Here is a 21,054-nt window from a genome sequence, read left to right as displayed (position 1 = left end):
CCCCTGGCTTCTTCCACCTCCTCCTCCTCCAGCCGCAGCTCCCGATCCGGTTGCCCCAGAGACCGCGACGCCGCCGCGCCGAGGGACCAATGAGAGCCCCGCTGCTGCCGCGGGCGCCCGTGGTGCTGTCGCTGCTGATCCTGGGCTCAGGTGAGGACATCCCGGCTCTGATCCGCCCAGCGCTGCTCCCACTGCCCGCAAAAGCGCTCGCCTCTGGAGTTTTGCGGCAGCTCCTCTAAAAAAAATGCGTTTTGGGCTCCCAACTCTCCCGCGGGAGGTACTCACAGTAGCTTCCTCCCCGGGGGTGCTCCCAGGGAGGAAGAGAATAGCAAGCAGGTGTCCCCCTTCCCAGGCCAGGAAGCGGGTGCGGGAGACCCCCGTCCTGTACTCTAAGTTCAGCCGGAGACCTGAGAGATCCTGTGATCCGCAGCCTCCGCTTTAGATGGAGAAACCAGGCGAAGTCCAGAGAGGTGACGTGATCTCTGCAGATCTCAGAGTTCTAAGCCCTGGACTCAGGCGTCTCGTCTAAATTCTGTCTAGCGATTTGGTTTTCACTTTCTTAGAGGACCTCGTATCGTCCCAGGTTGAAGTTCAAAGCACCAGTGTTTTCTTGAAGTCTAAAGGCTAAAGTTGGGGTACCTTACCTAGTTCCCAGGTGTTTTGTTTTTTTTCTCAATCAAGAACAACAATAATAAAACTGAAACGAAGAATCATTATTGACTACCTTTTATGTTACTCTTTCCATTTTATGTACGTTGGCTTTTGAAAATGTGAGCACGTGTTAAGGAAATTTGATACTTGTATCTAGAACCTGTCTAGTGTTCTAGGTATCATGGGGCAGGCGGCATTCTAGCAACCAATGCATTTGGTATGTGAAGAGATGGGAATATTTAGACAATACCTGTTAAGTAATTATGTATGTTAGATTAATTTGCCTACTTGGCAGTATTTTTTTTTTGATGTGGAAATTAATGTAGACTCTCCGTGGAAAAGAAAACCTCGATGAAAGAAGCTCTGTAATTGGAACAGCTGAGTTTGCTTGTTGGCAAAACGTGGAGTTGCTTTCATGAGTGACGCAATCGCAATAGCACATATGCAATAACTGCTTTGATATCAGAAGATAAACATTTCTCCTGAACGCAGCTGACTGGCGAGAAAGGCACTCTGCTTTACCATTTCTTCCCTTGTTCTTTCTCCCATAGCCCATTATGCTGCTGGATCGGCCGGCAATGACACCAACTCTGGAAAAGGGGAACCCTTTTCTGGGGACTACAGTGCTGATGAATTTGAAGTCACCTCAAGAAGTGAGATTTCCCTTGTGAGTGAGGTGCCATCTGATAGTGAACTGTCCTCGGGGAGCGACTATGACTATGCAGAAGAGTATGATATTGAGAGGCAAATATCTGGCTATATCGTAGATGATTCAGTCAGAGGTGAGTAGAGGATAAGGCGAAAATGTATTCTATGCAGTGTGTGCTTGTATGAGCAAAGCGAATTCCAAAGAAAAGCCGCTCCCTGAATCTTCCAGTGGCTTTATGGTATGTGTGGCTGTTGTATAGCCTGCTAGGTAAGCCCACAAACTGAGATGGAAAGAGCTATATGAGGGCACATCCTATATGTCAAGATCTCTAATGTTTTATGTCTATTAAGTCCAATCTTCACAACAACTCTATGAATAGGAAATATCGTTTCACAGATGTGATCATTGAAGCTTGAAAAGGTTCAGTGTTCTGCTCAAGGTTCCATTAGCCAGTAAGCAGATGAGCCAGAATGAGAACTCCAATCTGTCTGATTCCAGATACTATGCTCTTTCCCACTGTGCCTCACACACCCTATTCTGAGAGGCAGACACAAACACCTGCTAGTTCTGTCTCCTCTGTGTCTCAGCTTTTGTTCCCTCTCCCACCACCACTCTTCCCTAAAGAAGTACATTCTAGCACAAGGGAACAGAGGGAAAGGAGCAATTGGACTTCAGCCTTAAGCACTAGGTGTTGAATAGGTAATTATAATATGTAATTATAATAGCATTTTCTGGAAATATTAAGGAACAGATATGCATGGATTTTACATCACTAAAATCACAATTTAACTCCAAATCCCATTTGTCTGCTCAATAATAGTGAGTCATAGTTTTCTTCGCTTTGTCTGTTGGCTTTAGAAAATAACATTTACTTAAAATGAGAGTATCTAAGTAGGAGGTAAAGATTGTTCATTACCCTCATATTACTTCAGAGTTCGAGGGCAGACAAGGTCATCAGTAAATCAGATCTGAATATCCTAGTATCATCCACTGTGAAGGCAGGACATGAGGCCCCTTCTCTACTAACATTAGCTTCCTGGACTTCTCCCTCTCTGTCTGGATCCCAGAACTGGTGAGAGAGGACAGGTGATACCATAGGGACAGTGACCTGCTTAAGTGACAGGTGGGAAAAGCTTTAGTGAACACTCCACTTTATTCCCTTGCTTCGGAACTTGTACTTTGATGTATGGTGGGAAGAGGTCCATTTATAATTCTTACTTTTGGAGAAATTATATTAGACCATTAAGATTCTAGAAACTGTTCTCTTAAAGATGTTTCCAGTTGTTAATATTTCAAAAGGTCAAATTGTTAGTAGTGAAAATGGCTAGTGGTTAAAATTGCAGTACATTGTGTGATAAGAGTGAAAATGTTGGTTTAACTCCTTTGAAAGGCTATTAAATCCAAGGGGTTATTCAGAGTAGCAACTATTTGCCTCTGTCTAAACTTTGTAATATGTCTGGTAAAATGCAATAATAGCCATTTACAATGTACCTATAAGAGGACTTATTCTAACTTGTGGCACTTTTTTAATATCAGAGGAAAATTTCAGTATAAAAATTGAATAGCTACCTATTAAACATAGCTCCCAATTTGACTATTCTTAATGTTGTTGTAATAACCTGCTGAAATATTTATAATATTTATTTGTTGTTTCTTTAATCACAAGGTTCTATCTTGATACCTTTCCCTATGTTTCTAATGTTTTCCATTTAGTGGAAACTGTAGGACCATTATGACTAATGGGATTATGACATTGACATTATGATCATTGCCTCTTGTTATTGAGCTTTGCTCAATATTTGGTCAGATATGTCTATTCAGGGATTAACACTACAAAATGCACAGCTCTAACATGAAAACTCCTCCTTTCTATATTTAACATGTAGGGAAACTATACCCTGCATAACTATGACAATGAAAAAAACATTTCTGTGGATCTGGGAGTTAAGATGAGTCTCTGAAGCATCAAGAACAAATATATCTAGACTCTTATTTTTTCAAATTGATTGACCACAGAAATGAACCCCCTGGAAGGTATTGATCAATTATAGTCCATTGTAATCTGGGAGTTGGAGAAAACGGATGATCTCTAATGTATAAATTTCAGGTTTTCCCACCCTCAGGCAATGCACACTAATTCCCAATTATGTTAGTGAGCACTAGACCCATATGGATAAGTAAAAGCCACAAATATGCCCATGTCCCACTTTATGACATTAAATGGCATTGACCTTTTCCAAGAGAAAACATTATGGAGCGGGGAAAGGACAGGCTGTAAAGTCCCAGCACTGCCATTTGCACGCCGCGTGTCCCAGGGCCAGTTATCTATCTTCACTCAACTTCAGGGTCCGCCTTTATATCATCTGGGTAACAATACATTCCACCGTTATTTGAGTTTAATTTAATTAATGTCCAGGACCAAGAACTTGGTATTTACTAGAAATTTGAAAACTGTTTAAAATATTTTATGGGTTTTCTTAGACAGGTAACCCATATCATCAATAATGATAATAATGATACATATAAATTCAAAATATGTTTCTAAGTGAATAAATAACAAAGGGGTTCAGATTTATAAGTGCCACACGATACATGTATTCTCTTTGCTCTATTATTGTGTATGAATTGTGTTAAATAATGAGACAAATATGCTGGCTATTCCCATGAGCTCTTACTGTTAGGATTTCTTTCTATCATGTCTCCAAAATGATATTCAGAATGAAGAGAGACTCTTGTCAATAAATCTTTTTTTTTTTTAGTTGAACAGGTAGTTAAACCCAAGGAAAACAAAACAGAAAGTGAAAATACTACAGACAAACCCAAAAGAAAGAAAAAAGGACAGAAAAATAGAAAAAATCGAAAAAACAAAAAGAAAAATCCATGTGATACAAAATTTCAAAATTTCTGCATTCATGGAGAATGCAAATATATAGAGGATCTGAAAACAGTATCATGCACGTAAGTTTTCCTAAATTACGTAGAATTCTGTATTTCTAACACCATGTCTGAAACTTACAGCTGCAGAAAACCATTTTCTTATTTCCAATGTATAAACCAAGAGTCTGCAAACCTTTTCTTAAAGAACCAGGCAGTAAATATTTTAGACTTCCTGGGTCAAGATTATGTATGTACTTATACAACAAATTAAAAAGTAACTGGGTAGCCCTGAGAGGTGTGGCTCTGTTGGTTGGGCATCCTCCTGTGCACCGAATGGTGGACAGATTCTGGGTCAGGGTACGTGCCCTGGTTGCAGTCTAGATTCCTGGTAGGGGCATGCAGGAGGTGGCTAATCAATGTTTCTCTTTCACATTGATGTTTCTCTCTCTCTTTCTCTTTCTCTCCCTCTCCATTCCTCACTCTAAAAATCAATTAAAATGTAAAAAAAATTTTGGCTTGTACACTTTAAAAACCCTGACAAATGGCCAGATTTGACCCATGGGCTGTAGTTGACTGACCCCTGGTACAAACCATCATTTTACAACATAGGTTTTACAAAACCTCTTTGTAAAAAAAGACCTAAAGATACTTTTCACATAATGTTGTTCTATCCTCCTTCCCCCCAAAAGCTGCTAGTACATGAAACGATAGTGAAATGTTTTAGCTGCATAACAAATCACTGAACTCATCAGCTGGTCATAAAAAGAGCACAAAGAATGAAAAGGTGTGTCTTCCTAGAATAACACGCAAACTAATCTCAACTTGTTCTCTTACGAACAGATCTTTGGCTCGAATGCACTGTATGTCTTAGAATTTGAAATACAAATAAGGCGTGCTTTATTTTTTAAATATTAGAATTAAATGGCTATAACCTGGAAAGTAAGCCTAAAATATATAGAATGTTTTTAGAGATTATAATTTTGAAATGTGGGTTGTTTACAGATGTCATCAGGATTACTTTGGTCAACGGTGTGGGGAAAAGTCCATGAAGACTCACAGCATGGTTGATGGTGACTTATCAAAAATTACGTTAGCAGTCATAACTGCCTTTGTCTCAGCTGTGACCTTCGCTGTTGTTGCTGCTATTATTATAATCCAGTAAGTATGGCATAACTTAAACATTTCTCATGAAATCATGCCAGGTTAATTTCAATATTTTTATTATACTATCATATTTTAAATAAATTATTCTATTGGTGGCATGTGATCTTTGGTCATATCTTTATACTCCATTGACAAAGATCACAGTATGGTCCAAATTTATGTTACTTTTACCACCACAGAAACTTAATATGTAAAGGCCTTTTCCACAAAATCTAGACATTTTTTGAACTTGAAAATTGATGGTTTTGTTTCATGTCGTATTTCTACTCATGACTACTTTCAAATTGCAGAGTGTTGGTATCTACTATGAGTATCTTAAGCTTAAGCTAGCCTCCCAGAATCTAAGGCCTGGTTCAAAGTAGGTTGTCAAAGATACTGCTTTGATACTAAAAATCACAGAGAGCTTCAAAACAGGAGCCCAGAAAAGATATGTCTTTGCTTTTATTAGAATGCAAAATTCCAAATTAGGAATTTTATAGCATGATCCTAATTTACTTAGAGCTTATGCCTATTTTGTTATGGTCAAATGCAATATGGGAACTCAATTATTAAAAACACACAACATTTCCTCCATATGGAGGTATGGTATGGCGTAGGAAGCAGGGACAATTCTATTACTTGTTTCGCTCCTGCAATATCTTCTCTGTGCTCACAGTAACAGATCACATACTTCACTTCATGACCAATGAATGCTAGAACTAGACTGTTCCGGCTTGTAGACACGGGTGGGTATGTCAAAATGGCATTGTCTTTCAAACAGAAGTCAGTGAATTAAGGAAGCTGGGGGAGGGTGTGAATGGCTCTATGATGACTCATGTGCTACTAGAGCTTGGGAAAAGCAATAGACTCATTATTCTAATTTTAGGTCTTGGTAAATTACTTTAACAACTGGATTGTGTACATGATCCACCACTCTTGCCATTCAGGAAACAAGGGGTTATCTCTGCCATTGTTTACTATTATTTTAAATGCCGATCAGATAATGATAAAATGGCACATAAAAAAAGAACACTGTTTTATGGTGCACATAAAGTTTGATCTGTGGTTTAAATTTGTTTTGCACACCCTAGAAATGATTTTGATCTGTTAGTACCTCAAGCTAGATATGCAGATGTGTTTAGGAAAGATACCCTCAGACAAACCATTATTATTTGACATAGGAGAGAAAGAAAAAAAAGGTTGCCAATTAAAGATGTTTTGAAGTAATTATTTAAACCTGTAATTATTCAAGTTGAAATATTTAATAATCCTTTGGAAAACATGAAAAAAACTTTATCATGTTGGTTTGGTTTGGTGTAGGGTATAATGTATAATGGTCTATAAAGGATGCACAAAAAGGAATTCCCTGTACTCACGAAAACCCCAGTTAATAGATGATAAATAAAATGTTGATGACAGTAGAATATTTTGTTCTCTGAAGGCTTCGAAAGCGATACTTCAGGGAATATGAAGGAGAAGCTGAAGAACAAAAGAAACTTCGACAAGAAAATGGAAATGCACACATCATAGCATAAATGAAGATGATATGACAGGTTTGTATTTTGAAAGATATCATTAGATCACATAATGTAATTTTGAAAAAATATAGCATCTATTAAGAAAAATGAGGAAAGTAAGTGTTCTTAATTATGGATACACTGTGAACATTGGCTACATTAAGATGTTATTCTTTAAACAGGAGGTGGAGTTCAATATTGAGAAAGGGCTCTGTCCTTAGTATTATAAGGGATATAAACATGAGGGAAACATAGATGCTCTTCTCAACAAACTTAATGTTTAGTAGACAGAAAATTAGGTAAGGAAACAGAATACTAGGTGAAGTGAAATGTGTGTCATGAGAAAGGAACCAATGTTGTTGCAAAGGACCATATTTCATCTTTTCTTATGGTAGAGTAGTATTTCAGTATATATATATATATATATACCACATCTTCTTTGGATCCTGAGAATATTATACTAAGCTAGCTAAGTAAGACAGAAAAAGCCAAGAATCATATGATTTCACTCATGTGGGATATAAAACTGAAAGCAGTAAATGAACAAATGAGAAAAATAAAACCTTATAGACGCACACAATGGTATGGTGGTTTCCAGTGCGAAAGAAGGTGGAGGGGGAGTAAAAGGTAAAGGAGATCAATTATATGGTGACAGAAGCCTTGACTTTGGGTGGTGGGTACACAATGCAATATACAGATGATGTATCATAGAAATGTACACTTGAAACCTATATAATCTTCTTAACCAACGTCACCCCAATAAATTAATTTTTAAAAAAAGAAAGAAACCAATGGTATATGAGGAGTTTCCAATGAAGGGGTAGAAGGAATCCAGTAGGATACATTTACACAGCGTGAGAGAATGGAAATATCGGGTGGCATTGGAGTAAGCCTTAAAGGACTGATGAGATTGGGACAAGCAATTATGAAAGGAGAGGAAGATTAATGCTGTGAGATGCACTAGGTCATTTGGAAACTTGTGACAACTAGCCTAGTTCAAATGCATGTTGGGGGAGAGTAGGTTGAAATGATAGATTAAGCTCACATGATGGAGAGCCAAAGTCGGAGTGCTTGCATTACAAATGTGAGGTGGAGACAGCAGGGTGAATATCCTTTTAAAGGAACAGAGTAGGAAGGGTGAAGGGGGTGCAGATTTGTGAGAGCTTGGTTAGAGTATATACTGCAGTTTTTATTTTTAATTTTTTTGTAAAGAAGATGAGTTGAGCATGTTGGTAGGAAGAAGGTAAGAAAGTATGGAGAGGGATATTTGATAGATAACAAAGTGAACACTAATGAAGCAAACTTCTAGAGGAAGAGGGAGGCAAGGAGCTCAAGGACACACTTAAAATCAGTCAGAAGAAGGAACTCTGTTTCCTCAGACATTTAGGAAAGATGTCCCATCCTTAAGTCATTGATTTTTTCCCCTTTGATGAGTTTAAGAATGACTTGAGATGCTTATTAAATATGCATATTTTTAAGCCAAATTCCAAATTGACTAAATCAGCATTTCCATTTTAAATTAACATTCTAGATGCTTGCTTGGGAAAATACCACATTTGACATTGGTATGTTGCAAGCCTATTACATAACTAACTCAGTAAACTCAGGAAATGGGTAATTATCCATGCCAATGCTATACTCAGGTCCTTATTGTATGAAAACGTATTAATGTATGGGCTCAATGTGCTGATGCTAAGACTACCAACATGAATGAGGGTGGATTTTTAGTGTCTTAGTGCAACTGAGATTTCTTTTTTAATTTTTATTATTTTTATTGAATTTATTAAGGGTGACTTTGGTTAATAAAGTTATATAGGTTTCAGTTGTACAGTTCTATACTATATCGTCTGTATATTGTATTGCGTGTTTACCACCCCAAGTCATGTCTCCTTCCATCACTATTTATCCCCCCTTTATCCTCCTCTCCCTCCCAAGCAGGTCCCAGATGATTTTAGGTAAAGGAATATGCTGCGCTGGCACACAGTGGCTGCCTATTAACTGGTAGCTACTATTATTATGCTCTCGCTACTAATTATCTTAAATTAACTGTATAACATAAATACACTGAGCCACTTAACCTTTGTTTTTAACTATGTCCACTGCATAGATTTGGTTACTGTTGTTGCCTCTTATTAAGCAGAATTTAATGGAACAGGTTTAAGCATATGCAGCCTTCTACCTAAGTAGGCATGTAACCAAAGGAGGTGTGAAAGAGGGATTCAAATCAGTGTGATAGTCTGGCTCTGAAACGCTTGTGGCATTCTTCCTAAGACAGCCTAGAAATACAAGTTGACAGAAATTCTGATTCTTTGACATATTCTTAAAGCTGTGCTGGAACTGAGCTTCTTTCTAACACCTTATTTTATTTTTGAACAGGGATCGGAGTCACTGCCAAGTCACAACCAGGAGTGATGAGTTGGTTCCTCTTTTCAGTGGATCATAAGAAAACAGAACGTTCTTGTTCTAATGGTTTTAAACTTTCAATGGTCACTTTTTATGCAAGTCTTATGTCTGTATATAAAGATGCATGGAGAGAAAAAGTATTTTTTCAGGTTGTAAATAATTTATTTAATATTTAATGGAAGTGTATTTATTTTACAGCTCAATAAACTTTTTTAATCAAACAGATTGAGAGTTTGAATATTGAAAGTTAGTTTTGAGATTGTAAGACTCTGGAGTATTTTCTCATAACACTTAGGTGATTGTTTTAAAAGGAGTTCCTTCCCTTTTTTTTTTTTTTTTTTTACTGGTTTATGTTCATATTCAAAACGTATTCCTTTTCTTAGCATTCATCATGGGAAAATTATAAACTTATTTTCTTCCACTTAGTTCTCCCACAAATACTAATGTCTCAAACTGGCTTTCTTATTTCACGTAGAGTTTATTCCAAGTCCTGGTAATTATAAAAGCCTCTAAAATGAACATATGACACTGCATAGACACTGATAATATAAAAGAGAGAAAATCAACTGCTCATCATCATCACCATAAATAAGGTGACATGAATAGGATTAAATATTACAAATGTGGCATTTCAAGAGAACTAGAAAGTACTTAGATTTGAAACTCTTTCCCTAACATGATGGCATGGATGTATAAAGCATCTAAAACCCACACCTCCCTTTCCTCCTCTTGCTACATTTTCTTACATCTTTTAAAACAAATACTTGTGTATTTGTGGTGGGTAGTCTTTCAAGAACATTAATGTTATGGAATGACTCACAGTCTGGTTCCTGGCTGGTCAACTAAGTTACCTGCATACAAAACAATCTTTAAAATATGTGGAGAGCATCTTGGGGAAATTAACCAATAATAAGCATAATCCCAGCAATCATCACACAGAATTTCATGAATGAAAGCTGCCTTGCACATCAGTACTTCCATCTGTCTCTAGCATACAACTTATGAAATTCTTGCCCATTGATCATCTAACCAATTGCTACCCAGCCTCACCTGCACATTGTCACGTGAGTTTTAAATGACTACATGCCCAGGCTCCCCTTTCTGACCTTCGGATTTAAAGGAATGGGGTGTGGGATTTTGTTTTGTTTTTGTTTAATTCCTTTACCTTTTTCACCAAACCCCTCCCCTCTGACAGCTGTCAGTCTGTTTTCTGTATCTTTAAGTCTGTTTCCACTTTATGTGTTTGTTTTGTTCATCAGATTTCACATTTAAATGAAATCAATGTTATTGTCTTTCTATGACTGGCTTATTTCACTTAGCATAATACTCTCCAGGTCCATCCATACTGTTGCAAAAAGTAAAATTTCCTTCTTCTTACAGGCTAAGTTGTATTCCATTGTGTAAATATACCACAGCTTTCTTATCTTGGGTATTATAAATAATGCTGCAATGAACATAGTGGTGCATATATTCTTTTGTATCAGTGTTTTGGTTTTCTTCGGTTATATTCCCAGAAGTGAAGTTGCTGGGTCATAAGGCAGTTCCATTTTTAATTTTTAAAGGAAACTCCATACTGTTTTCCACAGTGCTGCACCAATCTGCATTCCTACCAACAGTGCACAAGTGTTCCCTTTTCTCCAGCACTTGTTTGTTGATTTATTGATGATAGCCATTCTGACAAGTGTGAGGTGATATCTCATTGTGGTTTTAGCATCTTTTCATATATCTATTGTCCATCTGTATGTTTTCTTCGGAGAAAAATCTATTCATTTTTAAATTGGATTATTTGGTTTTCCTTTGGTGTTGTATAAGTTCTTCATAAAATTTTGATATTAACCCCTAGATGTATAATGGGTGAATATGTTCTCCCATTCAGTGGGTTGTCTTTTCATTTTGTTGATGGTTATTTTGTTATGCAAAAACTTTTTAATTTTATGTAGTCCCATTTGTTTATCTTTCCTTGACTGAGGAGACATATCAGGAAAAAAATATTGCTACAAGAAATATCTGAGATTTTACTACCAATATTTTTTTCTAGGATTTTTATGGTTTTGAGTCTTACATTTAAGTCTTTAATCCATTTTAAGTTTGTTATTGCATATGGTGTAAGAAGGTGGTCTAATTTTATATTTTTGCACATATTTGTCCAATTTTCAACACCATTTATTGAATAAACTATCTTTACCCCATTGTATGTTCATCCTATTTTGTTAAATATTGATTTACCATTGATCTGTATGTCTTTTTATGCCAGTACCATGCTGTTTTGATTACTATGGCCTTGGAGTATATAGTTTGATATCAGGTAGCGTGATTCCTCCAACTTTGTTCTTTTTCAAGATTGCTGTGGCTATGTGAGGTCTTTTGTGGTTCCATATGAATTTTTTGAGTATTTGTTCTAGTTCTGTGAAATACATCATTGTTATCTTGATAGGAATTGCATTGAATCTATAGATTGCTTGGGTAGTATGGACATTTTAATGATGTCCATTAACATGATATATGCTTCCTTTTATTTGTATCTTCTTCAATTTCTTCCTTCAGTATCTTATAATTTTCTAAATACAGGTCTTTTACATCCTTGGTTAAATTTATTCCAAGGTATTTTTTTATGCAATTGTAAATGGGATTTTCTTAGTTTCCCTTTCTGATAGTGTATTTTTGCTGTATAAAAATGCAACCTATTTCTGGATATATATTTTGTGTCCTGCTACATTACTGAATTTGTCAGTTCTAGTAGTTTTTTGGGGAATCCTTAGGGTTCCCTATATATAGCATTGTGTCATCTGCAAATAATGAGTTTTATTTCTTCCTTTCCAATTTGGTTGCCTTTTATTCCTTCTTATTGTCTGATTGCTATGGCTAGGACTTCCAGTACTATGTTTAATAAGAGTGGTGAAAGCGGACATCCTATCTTGACTATGAAATACAGACAACAGTATGGTAATTACCAGAGGGAAAGGGGGCTGGGTGGGGGGAGGTAGACAAGGGGAAAGGGGGGATAAATGGCAATGGAAGGAGACTTGACTTGACGTGGTTAACACACAATACCGCATACAGATGATGTGTTATAGAATTGTACACCCAAAACCTATATAATTTTATTAACCAATATTATCCCAATAAATTTAACAAAAATAATAAATTTAAAAAATAAAAGTCAAAAAAGATGCTGTGAAGTGGATCACAGGTCATTTATAGATAAATCACCCAGGCAACTCAATGTTTTGGCCTTTTTAGTGTAAAACAGTTGACACCTGAAACCTGAATAATTTTGTTAACCAATGTCACCTGAATAAATTCAATAAAAATGAAGGAATAAAATCACTGAATTGCAAAATAATGAACAACAACAAAAAAACCCCACATAAAATACTTCTAGAAACAGAGAACAAATTAATGGTTGCCAGAGAGGATGGGTTTGGGGGAATAGGTGAAAAGGATTGAAGGGAAACAGTCAATAATACTGCAATAGCTTTGAATGGTGACAGATGATTACTAGATTTAGTGTGGTGATCACATTGTAAGGTATATAAATGTCAAATCACAAATGTTGTACACCTGAAACATCTAATAGTGTATGCAAACTATACTTTAATAAAAAATTTAAAAAAACAACATAGATTGGGGTGGGCCATTGGCATCTGTATTTTTTTTAAAGATTCCTAGGTATTTCCTATATAATACTTGTGCTGAGAACCTCTGACTCACCTCAGCCTAAATATCTACAGTATACATTTTCTTCAGCCTTACTCACTAGACATTTATTGTGGATGATTCAAGTATAGTGCTAGAACATGAAGCAAGTCTCTGACTTTGATATGTTTTTCTCCTAGTTGGTGCGAGAAAGTGCAGTAAGTAACTGGATGAGGTGTGTACCAAGATCCTTGGGTGTTCAGGGAGCTCTCACCTCACTCAGCCTGATAAGTTAGGGAGGGCTTCCTACAGAGATGCTACCCCAACATTATCCTTGAAGAATGAGTAGGAGTGACAGAGAGATCATTATAGGTACAAACAAAATTATGAAGTAATTAAACAGTACGACCTGAAAGTGAAAACACATAAAATAGTTTAGTGTTGTTGAAACAGGAAGTGTGAAGTCAACAGGCTGCAAAGGAAGCTGGAGTGGTAAGGGCAGGGTCACACAGGGCCTTTGACTTACACTCTAGGCCATGAGGAGCCATTAAAGCCAGTTGATCAGTACTATAAACTTGATCAGATTTGCATTCCAAGTAGGTCACAGGCAACCATATGTAAAAAGGGACTTGAGCCAAAGCCAAAGGGTGGAAGATCGTCTTGGAAGCAGTTGAAATATGCCAAGCGAGAAATGAACACCTGAACCTGGGAAGCGAAAGCAGGGAAAGAGAAACTCAACCTGTATTTGAATACTTTTTCTAAAATAGTTAAAAGCACAAAAACAAAGTTATTTATTGTAAAAGTAAGGCTGAGCATAATGAGGAAGGTGAGAGAAAAGAGAAAATCTAAGATGACCCTCAGGTTCCTGGTCTTCGGTGGCTAGGCAGATGGTGACATCATAATTTAAAGTAGGGAGTTTTTTGAACTAGCTTAATGAATATTCTAAGTGGGAAGCATGGCTTTTTAGTTGTCCTTGACTGACGAATGGCTCTTCTCTACTTTGCAAAGTCATCCTTACCAATCTGTAATGAACTTATGAGGCAATAAGTACCAACCAGCCCAGTCAATTAGTCCACTGGATCAACCCAGGCCCTTACCTCATATCTGAGATTGAGCAACTAAGAAGAAAAGTCCAGTTCTGAAAGTGTGATAATGAGTTCTGCTTTGGATCTGTTGAGTTTGGGATGTCAGGAGACACCTAGTAAGCATTTAGATACAGTCAGAAGTTCAGGAAGGGCAAGAATTATAGATTAAGAGTTGCCAAAATATATATGGTAATTGCAACCACAAAAGCAGCTTCAAGGTAATAAGGAGGCTATAATGAGTCTGAAGAAAATATGTTTATACTAGAGGCCCAGTGCATGATATTCGTGCACTGGGGGGGAGGGTCCCTCAGCCTGGCCTGCACCTTCTCACAGACCTGAACCCCTTGGGGGATGTCCGCCTGTCGGCTTAGGCCTGCTCTGGGCAGTCGGACATCCCCCCAGGGGTCCTTAGTGCTGCTGCAGAGGCAGGAGAGGCTCCCCCCACTCCTGCCACCGCCGCTGCACTTGCCAGTCCTGAGACCGGCTTCTGGCTGAGCGGCGCTCTCCCTGTGGGAGCTCAATGACCACCAAGGTGAAGCTCCTGTGTTGAGCATCTGCCCCCTGGTGGTCATTGCACATCATAGCGACCGGTCATTCCACCATTTGGTCAATTTGCATATTAGGGTTTTATTATATAGGATTGACAAAATTTCCCAGTTGTTACCAAACACTTAGAGTAAGGACCCTGACTATTTATAGCCACTGTGAAGGTTTTAGGCACTTATCTGTTATCCCATGTACTTTTCTATCCTTTAAAATAAAAGTTTAGCAAACTGTTACAGTGGAATAGAAGAAAAAAATTACTACTTTCATAATAAAAATAATACTTTTAAGTTTATTAAGTACTCAGATATTCCCACAGATTGTTCTTTTTAAAAATATTTTTAATTGATTTTTTAGAGAGAGAGGTAGGGAAAGGGACAGAGAGAGCTAGAAACATCAATGAGAGAGAAACATCATCAATAGGCTGCCTCCTGCATGCCCCCCACAGGGGATTGACCCCACAACATGGGCACATGCCCTGACCTGATTGGGAATTGAACCAGTGGCCTCTTGGTTCCTGGGTCGATGCTCAACCACTGAGTTACACCAGCTGGGCCCCCACAGACTGTTCTAAATGCTTTATACATAGTAACCCATCTAATCACCATAACTTTTAGAAAGTAAGAACATTTTAGAGATAAATAAAGTAAGGCTCAAGGAGATTAAGTAACTTATCCAGGGTCACACAGCTAGTAAATGAGAGTCAGGCTCTCTGCCTCCAGAGCTGGGTTACTTAACCTCCTTTCTCTGCTAGTGTTCCTATTGTCAAGGTGCTTGCTTTGGGTAGGAATGCTATCTCCATTCCAGCTTAGCATGGTTTACAACCTCTTAAAATAGCTGGCTTATTTCTACAAGACTCAGAGAAGATGACACTTTCTATCTATCTGTGCTGCCTTCACAAAACTTCCCAATCTATACATTCTCACAGTACAGAACACACACCTTATAGTTAGCCCACCCAAGGGGTAAAGAAGCTAGAAGAACTATCCATAAATTTTCAAATAATTGGTTAAGAGCTGCTCTAGGGTAAATGAGGTTAATTCCATGAAACTTTTGGCCTGCTTCATGTGTAGGCAAAGTGAATTGCAGGGGTCAGAGAAAATCCCCAAGCATGAGATACAGGTGGGCTGTAGGTAGGGCCAATGTGCTTAGAAAGATACAACCTGGGATATATAGATGGGGCGTGATGAGCATCTGCTAAAGTGCCTGGTTTATTTCTGAACAATGTAATTCTTACTTCTAGGCTACTTTGTCATTCATTCAGTAAATAATTACAAATAATTATTAAACTTCAACTATGTACCAGGTAAGCATAGGTTACTGAAAAGCAACATCTCATAAGTCCTAAGGAGAAGTATCTGCAAAGTTAATAACAGAAGGGAAATGGCAGAGTAAAAGATTTAGACAGTGCCAAGATAGATAACTATACTCTCAATAATTAATAATTCACTTTGTTTGATATATCTGACCTTTATGAGGAGTGACTAAAGTAATGATGCTGATTTTCTTTTGTGTTTTAGAAATCAGCATAATTATTTAGAAATACCTCATGCAAATATGTTACATTACTCTCTAGTTGCTCAAATTACAACATATACTATGTTCATTTAACTATTAATTAAATGCTAAATATTTATTGAGCATCCTATATAATAAAGATGTAATATGCAAATGGTCATTACGCTATGAACCGTAATGATCAACTGCATAACTACTGGATCACAGATCAGCAGAAGGGTGGGGAAGCAAGCTACAAGCAGGCAGCAGAAAGCTACAGGAGGGGGCAGGACCGCAAGCTATTGGGGGGTTGGGGGGAGTGTGGGCAGGAGTCTACAGGAGGTGGGGCAGCGGGTGGAGAGCTACCAGAGGGCGGCAGGGAGCTACTGGCAAACTACTGGTGCACAGATTCGTGCGCAGGGCTACTAGTCTATTATAAACACAATGATGCATTGGACAGTGCAATCCAACCTTCTTCCAGGACTCTCTGGGAAGATCAAGTGTGTCATCAACTGCTCTGGGAGTTGATGTATGTGAGTGCTGGTGTTAAGTGGTTGGCAGCTTGGGTCATAGGGTCATAATGCAATGCAATAAGAAAGTTTTTAGAACATAACTAACATAATACATAATTTTTGAGGTAAAAGTTATCTTCAGGAAAATTACAGTATACTTAGAACTGAATGAAATCTCTTTTACTGCTCACAATTTGTGAAGCTCAGCTAAAATAGTACTTAACAGATGATTTGTAGATTTAAATATATTTTTCAGAAAAATAAGAAAAGCTTAACTCAAAATTTATAAAAAGATCAATAGAATAAACCCAAAGAAGGGACTATTTAAAATAAAGGCAGAAATAAAGATAATTGAAAAACAAAGCCAAAAGGTTCTTTTTAAAAATATTAATAAGATAGGCCTTGGTTAAAATTATCAAAATAAAAAAGATACACAAGATGAAAGGTAAAAAGAAAAAGGAGAAATAACTATAGGAACGATTTAAAAGTAAAAGAGGGTGAGTACTAAAACCCACAAACATAAATTTTAATGGCTTAAAAGGATAAGTTTATATCTCATAAATGAAATATAGAGGTAGGATGCTCTAAGTTTGCTTAATTCAATGATCCAATAATAAAATTAAAGATCTAAAACCTGCCCAGCCTGTGTGGCTCAGTGGTTCAGCATTGACCTATGAACCAGGAGGTCACAGTTTGATTCCTTGTCAGGGCACATGCCTCGTTTGCAGGCTCCATCCCCAGTAAGGGGCGTGAAGGAAGCAGCTGATCAATGATTGTCTCTCATCACGATGTTTTCATCTCTCTCTCCCTCTCTCTTCCTCTCTGAAATCAATAAAATATATTTTTAAAAGATCTAAAATTCTTCCCTTTTGCTAATGTTGCAAGGTGATACTAAAATACAAAACCACAGGTATAATGAATAAATTTCTATAAAAACACAAAAACTATGTATATTTAAAATGTCTAATGGGACAAATAGAAAACTTAAACCAGTAAACAATAAAAAAATTGAAAGGGTGATCACAGTTCAGCACACACCCCTCCAAAAAACCCCAGCTCATATGGCTTTATAGTTGTTAAGAATGTAAAGAAAGAGTAGACTAGGTGGTGTGGCTCAGTGGTTGAGCATCAGCCCATGAACCAAGAGGTCCCTGATTCAATTCCTATTCTGGGCACATACATGCTCAGATTACAGTCTAGATCCCCAGTAGGGGCCTGCAGGAGGCATCCAATCAATGTCTCTCTCTCATAGATGTTTCTATCTCTCTTTCGCTCTCCTTTCCTCTCTCTCTAAAATCAATAAAAACATTTAGAAATAATAATAATGAAACAATAATACCTTGCAATTGTTAAGTTAACTTTGAAAGGGTAAAAAAAAGACTACTAGTAAAATATGCCCAGCTTATTGTATGATACTAGTGCCAATGTGTACAAGGGCAATGTAAGAAAAAAAAATCACACCCTAGCCAGTTTGGTTCAGTGGATAGAGCATTGACCTGCAGACAGAAGGGTCCCAAGTTTGAATCTGGTCAAGAGCACATGCCCAGATTGCAGACTCAATTCCCAGTAGGGGCGTGCAAGAGGCAGCCAATCAATGATTCTCTCTCATCATTGATGTTTCTCTCTCTCTCTCCCTTTCCCTTCCTCTCTGAAATCAATAAAAATATAAAACAAAGAAAAGAAAAAATCATGGGCACATTACACTTATGAGACTAGATGTGAAAAATTAATCATGAAAATAGAGTTTTTCCAGGAATTCAAGAATGGTTTACCATTAGAAAGTATATCATCCTATATAATAAAGAGGTAATATGCAAATTGACCATCACACCCTTGAAAAGATGGCCGCCCCCATGTGGTCACAAGATGGTCACCACAAAATGGCCAGCAGAGGAGTGCAGTTGGGGGCAATTGGGCCAGCAGGGGAGCAATTCGGCATCGATCAGGCTGGCAGGGGAGTGGTTAGGGGGTGATCAGGCTGGCAGGCAGGTGAGCGGTTGGGAGCCAGCGGTCCCAGATTGTGAGAGGAATGTCCAACAGTCGGACATCCCCCGAGGGATCCCAGATTGGAGAGGGTGCAGGCTGGGCTGAGGGACACCCACACCCTCTAGTGCACGAATTTTGTGCACCGGGCCTCTACTTGTTAGATAAAATAGAGTAAAAACAAATAGAATTTTTTTCTCTTATACAAATAGAATAAAAAAGGATGTTCTTTAAAAAAGTATTTTCTTACAAAGCAAAGAAAGCAGTTAAGTGCAAAATCTATTTGTAGTTTAAAATGATTTTAAAACTAGGAATAAAACACATTTGGAGCTTCATTAAAGCTATATACTGGAACTTACAGTGAAATTTATACTTATCTAGAGATGCTTTCTCTTTGTGATTAGGAATGAGGCAAAATGCTTATTAACACTTCTATTGTTGAACATAGCAATGTTGACTAAAGTTGAAAAAAAATGTAAAAGATAAAACAATTTGTTGAAAATAAATAAAACTGTTCTTGTTTGCAGATATGATAAGCTACCAGAATAGCAACTCTTAGAATTTATAAGATAATTTCATGGGATTGCCAGATGTAATATAAAATTCCAAAATTAATAGTATTTTTTTCACTGACAAATTAAATAAATATTAAAATAAAATATAAAATAGCATTCACAATTACTAGAAAACTATAAGATATATGTGTTTTAACAATGAATATATGACTTCATTTAAAAAATTTAGATGCTTGTTAAGAGAAATAAAGAAATTTGTCATGGAGAAACACCCCCTTCTTTTAGACTTTAGGATAGAAAGAGGTTAATTAATTCTCTTCTCAAATCCTCAGATTCAACAAAATGCTAATCAAAATGCATATTTTGAGAAACTTCATAAATCATATGCTAAAATTTGCATAGGACAATAATAGTCCATGAAAATCTGCTATTTTGAACAACAAAAAGCATGAAAAGGAGCCTTATAAATAAAGACATATACAAAGTAAAGTAGTAAAACAGTGTAGTTCTAGCATAAGTATAGACAAATAGAGCAATGGAACAACACAGAGAGCCCAGAGAGAATTTATCATAAGATAAAGATAGCACTATGAATTAATAGGGGGAACTACTGACTGCTCAGCAGATATAAAGGGCATTAGAATGTGGAGAAAAATAAAATTAGATAACTACCTTACATCATAGTCAAATGTGGGTTCCACGAGGATTAAGTATCAAAATGTGAAATGTAACACTACTATGTTAATCGAAGTGCCCGGGCAAGTGTTGCTCAGTGGTTAGAATGTTGGCCTGTGCACCAAAGGGTCACGGGTTGGATTTCAGTTCAGGACATGTACCTGGGTTATAGGTTCAGTCCCTGGCCCCTCTCTCTCTCCTTCCCTTTCACTCTCTATAAAATCAAAGGAAAAAATATCCTCAGGTGAGGGTAAAAAAAACACCACCCATGAAGCAAACTATTGACTATTTTTTAATTATGTCAAAATTAGGAAGTTTTATTGAAAAAGGGTTATGGTTAAATTTGACACACAGTTGATAGAATTAGAGAAAAATGTGCAATTTACCAAACCCCAAAGGTGTTATGATATGCAAGGAATGACAAAATCAACAAGAAAAGACAGGACCTTCAACTTAAATGGAGGAAAAGGATATGAGCAAGGAATTCCCAGAATTTAAAGCTTAAGTGACTAATCAGCATGCAATCTAGACTAGTGCCTGCCCAGTGCAAATTAGCAAATTCAGCTCTTCCTCTAGATAGCTGTAGCCTCATGCCAGGACATGCAGAATAGGGCTGGATCTCTGCTCCCACTCACATTCTTGACTGGGCATTCTTTTGTGAGTACCTAGCAGACATCTATACACCATGGCCCTGCATATAAAGAGATGCTCAAACTTATTAAAAATATGGAAATACAAATCAAAACAACAATAGGATATCTCTTTATGTCCATCAGATTTACAAAAATAGAAAGATGAATAATGCTGGCAGAAGTGTGTGGACATAGGGACTCTTAAATATTACTGGTTGGAGGTTAGCCTAGAACTGTCATTATAGTATTTAATCAAATGACAAATAAACATGTCCTATTACCCAGAGTAAACATATCCTTGAGACATGTAGGCCCACAAAGGGGCTCACATGAGGATGTTCATTGCACTGTTGTTTACTAGTGGCAACCTAGGTGTCTATTACTGGCTAATGTAGAAGTCAAATGTGGTGGGTCACACTGGGACACTGTGCAGCCATTAGAAACAAAGATATTCTCATAGAAACATGGCTAAATTTTTTTAAATATTAAAGCAAGGAAGAAATCAACCAGAACAATTCATATTTTCTTATGTTGATTAAATACACATTTTACACAGGTCACAAATTATTTATATTAAGTAAAACTTAAGTTAATGAAATATAAAAAGGTCACATAGAACATTACCATCAGAATGGTTGCCTAACCGTGAGGGAAGGGTGATAGGAGCAGGGAAGTGGCAGGGGCGGTATTGAGAAGGCAAAAAAGAGACCAGTGTGAGAAGAGAAGTGTGGGGGCA

The 21,054-nt window shown here is 37.3% G+C and overlaps 1 protein-coding gene across 1 annotated transcript; it reads left to right on the top strand.

Moving 5' to 3' along the window:
- The first annotated feature begins 6 nt into the window (after positions 1–6).
- AREG (amphiregulin) lies at positions 7–9,466 on the top strand. Its single transcript, XM_005874812.2, has 6 exons — positions 7–150; positions 1,203–1,433; positions 4,060–4,258; positions 5,180–5,335; positions 6,762–6,873; positions 9,214–9,466. Exons 1-5 carry the CDS (start codon positions 90–92, stop codon positions 6,853–6,855), a joined length of 741 nt encoding a protein of 246 aa, XP_005874874.1. The 5' UTR covers positions 7–89; the 3' UTR covers positions 6,856–6,873; positions 9,214–9,466.
- The last annotated feature ends 11,588 nt before the right edge of the window (positions 9,467–21,054 follow it).

Source organism: Myotis brandtii, unplaced genomic scaffold (assembly GCF_000412655.1).
Source record: "Myotis brandtii unplaced genomic scaffold, ASM41265v1 scaffold453, whole genome shotgun sequence".
Lineage (NCBI taxonomy): Eukaryota > Metazoa > Chordata > Mammalia > Chiroptera > Vespertilionidae > Myotis > Myotis brandtii.
The sequence above is the reverse complement of the archived record's forward strand: the minus strand, read 5'-3'. Positions and strand labels throughout refer to the sequence as shown.

Bases quoted from the DNA above. Each gene is read 5' to 3' on its own strand.
- AREG (XM_005874812.2), top strand. From the start codon at position 90: ATGAGAGCCCCGCTGCTGCCGCGGGCGCCCGTGGTGCTGTCGCTGCTG. The intron at 1,434-4,059 runs GTGAGTAGAGGA...TTTTTTTTTTAG, and splicing joins CGTAGATGATTCAGTCAGAG to TTGAACAGGTAGTTAAACCC. The intron at 4,259-5,179 runs GTAAGTTTTCCT...GGTTGTTTACAG, and splicing joins CTGAAAACAGTATCATGCAC to ATGTCATCAGGATTACTTTG.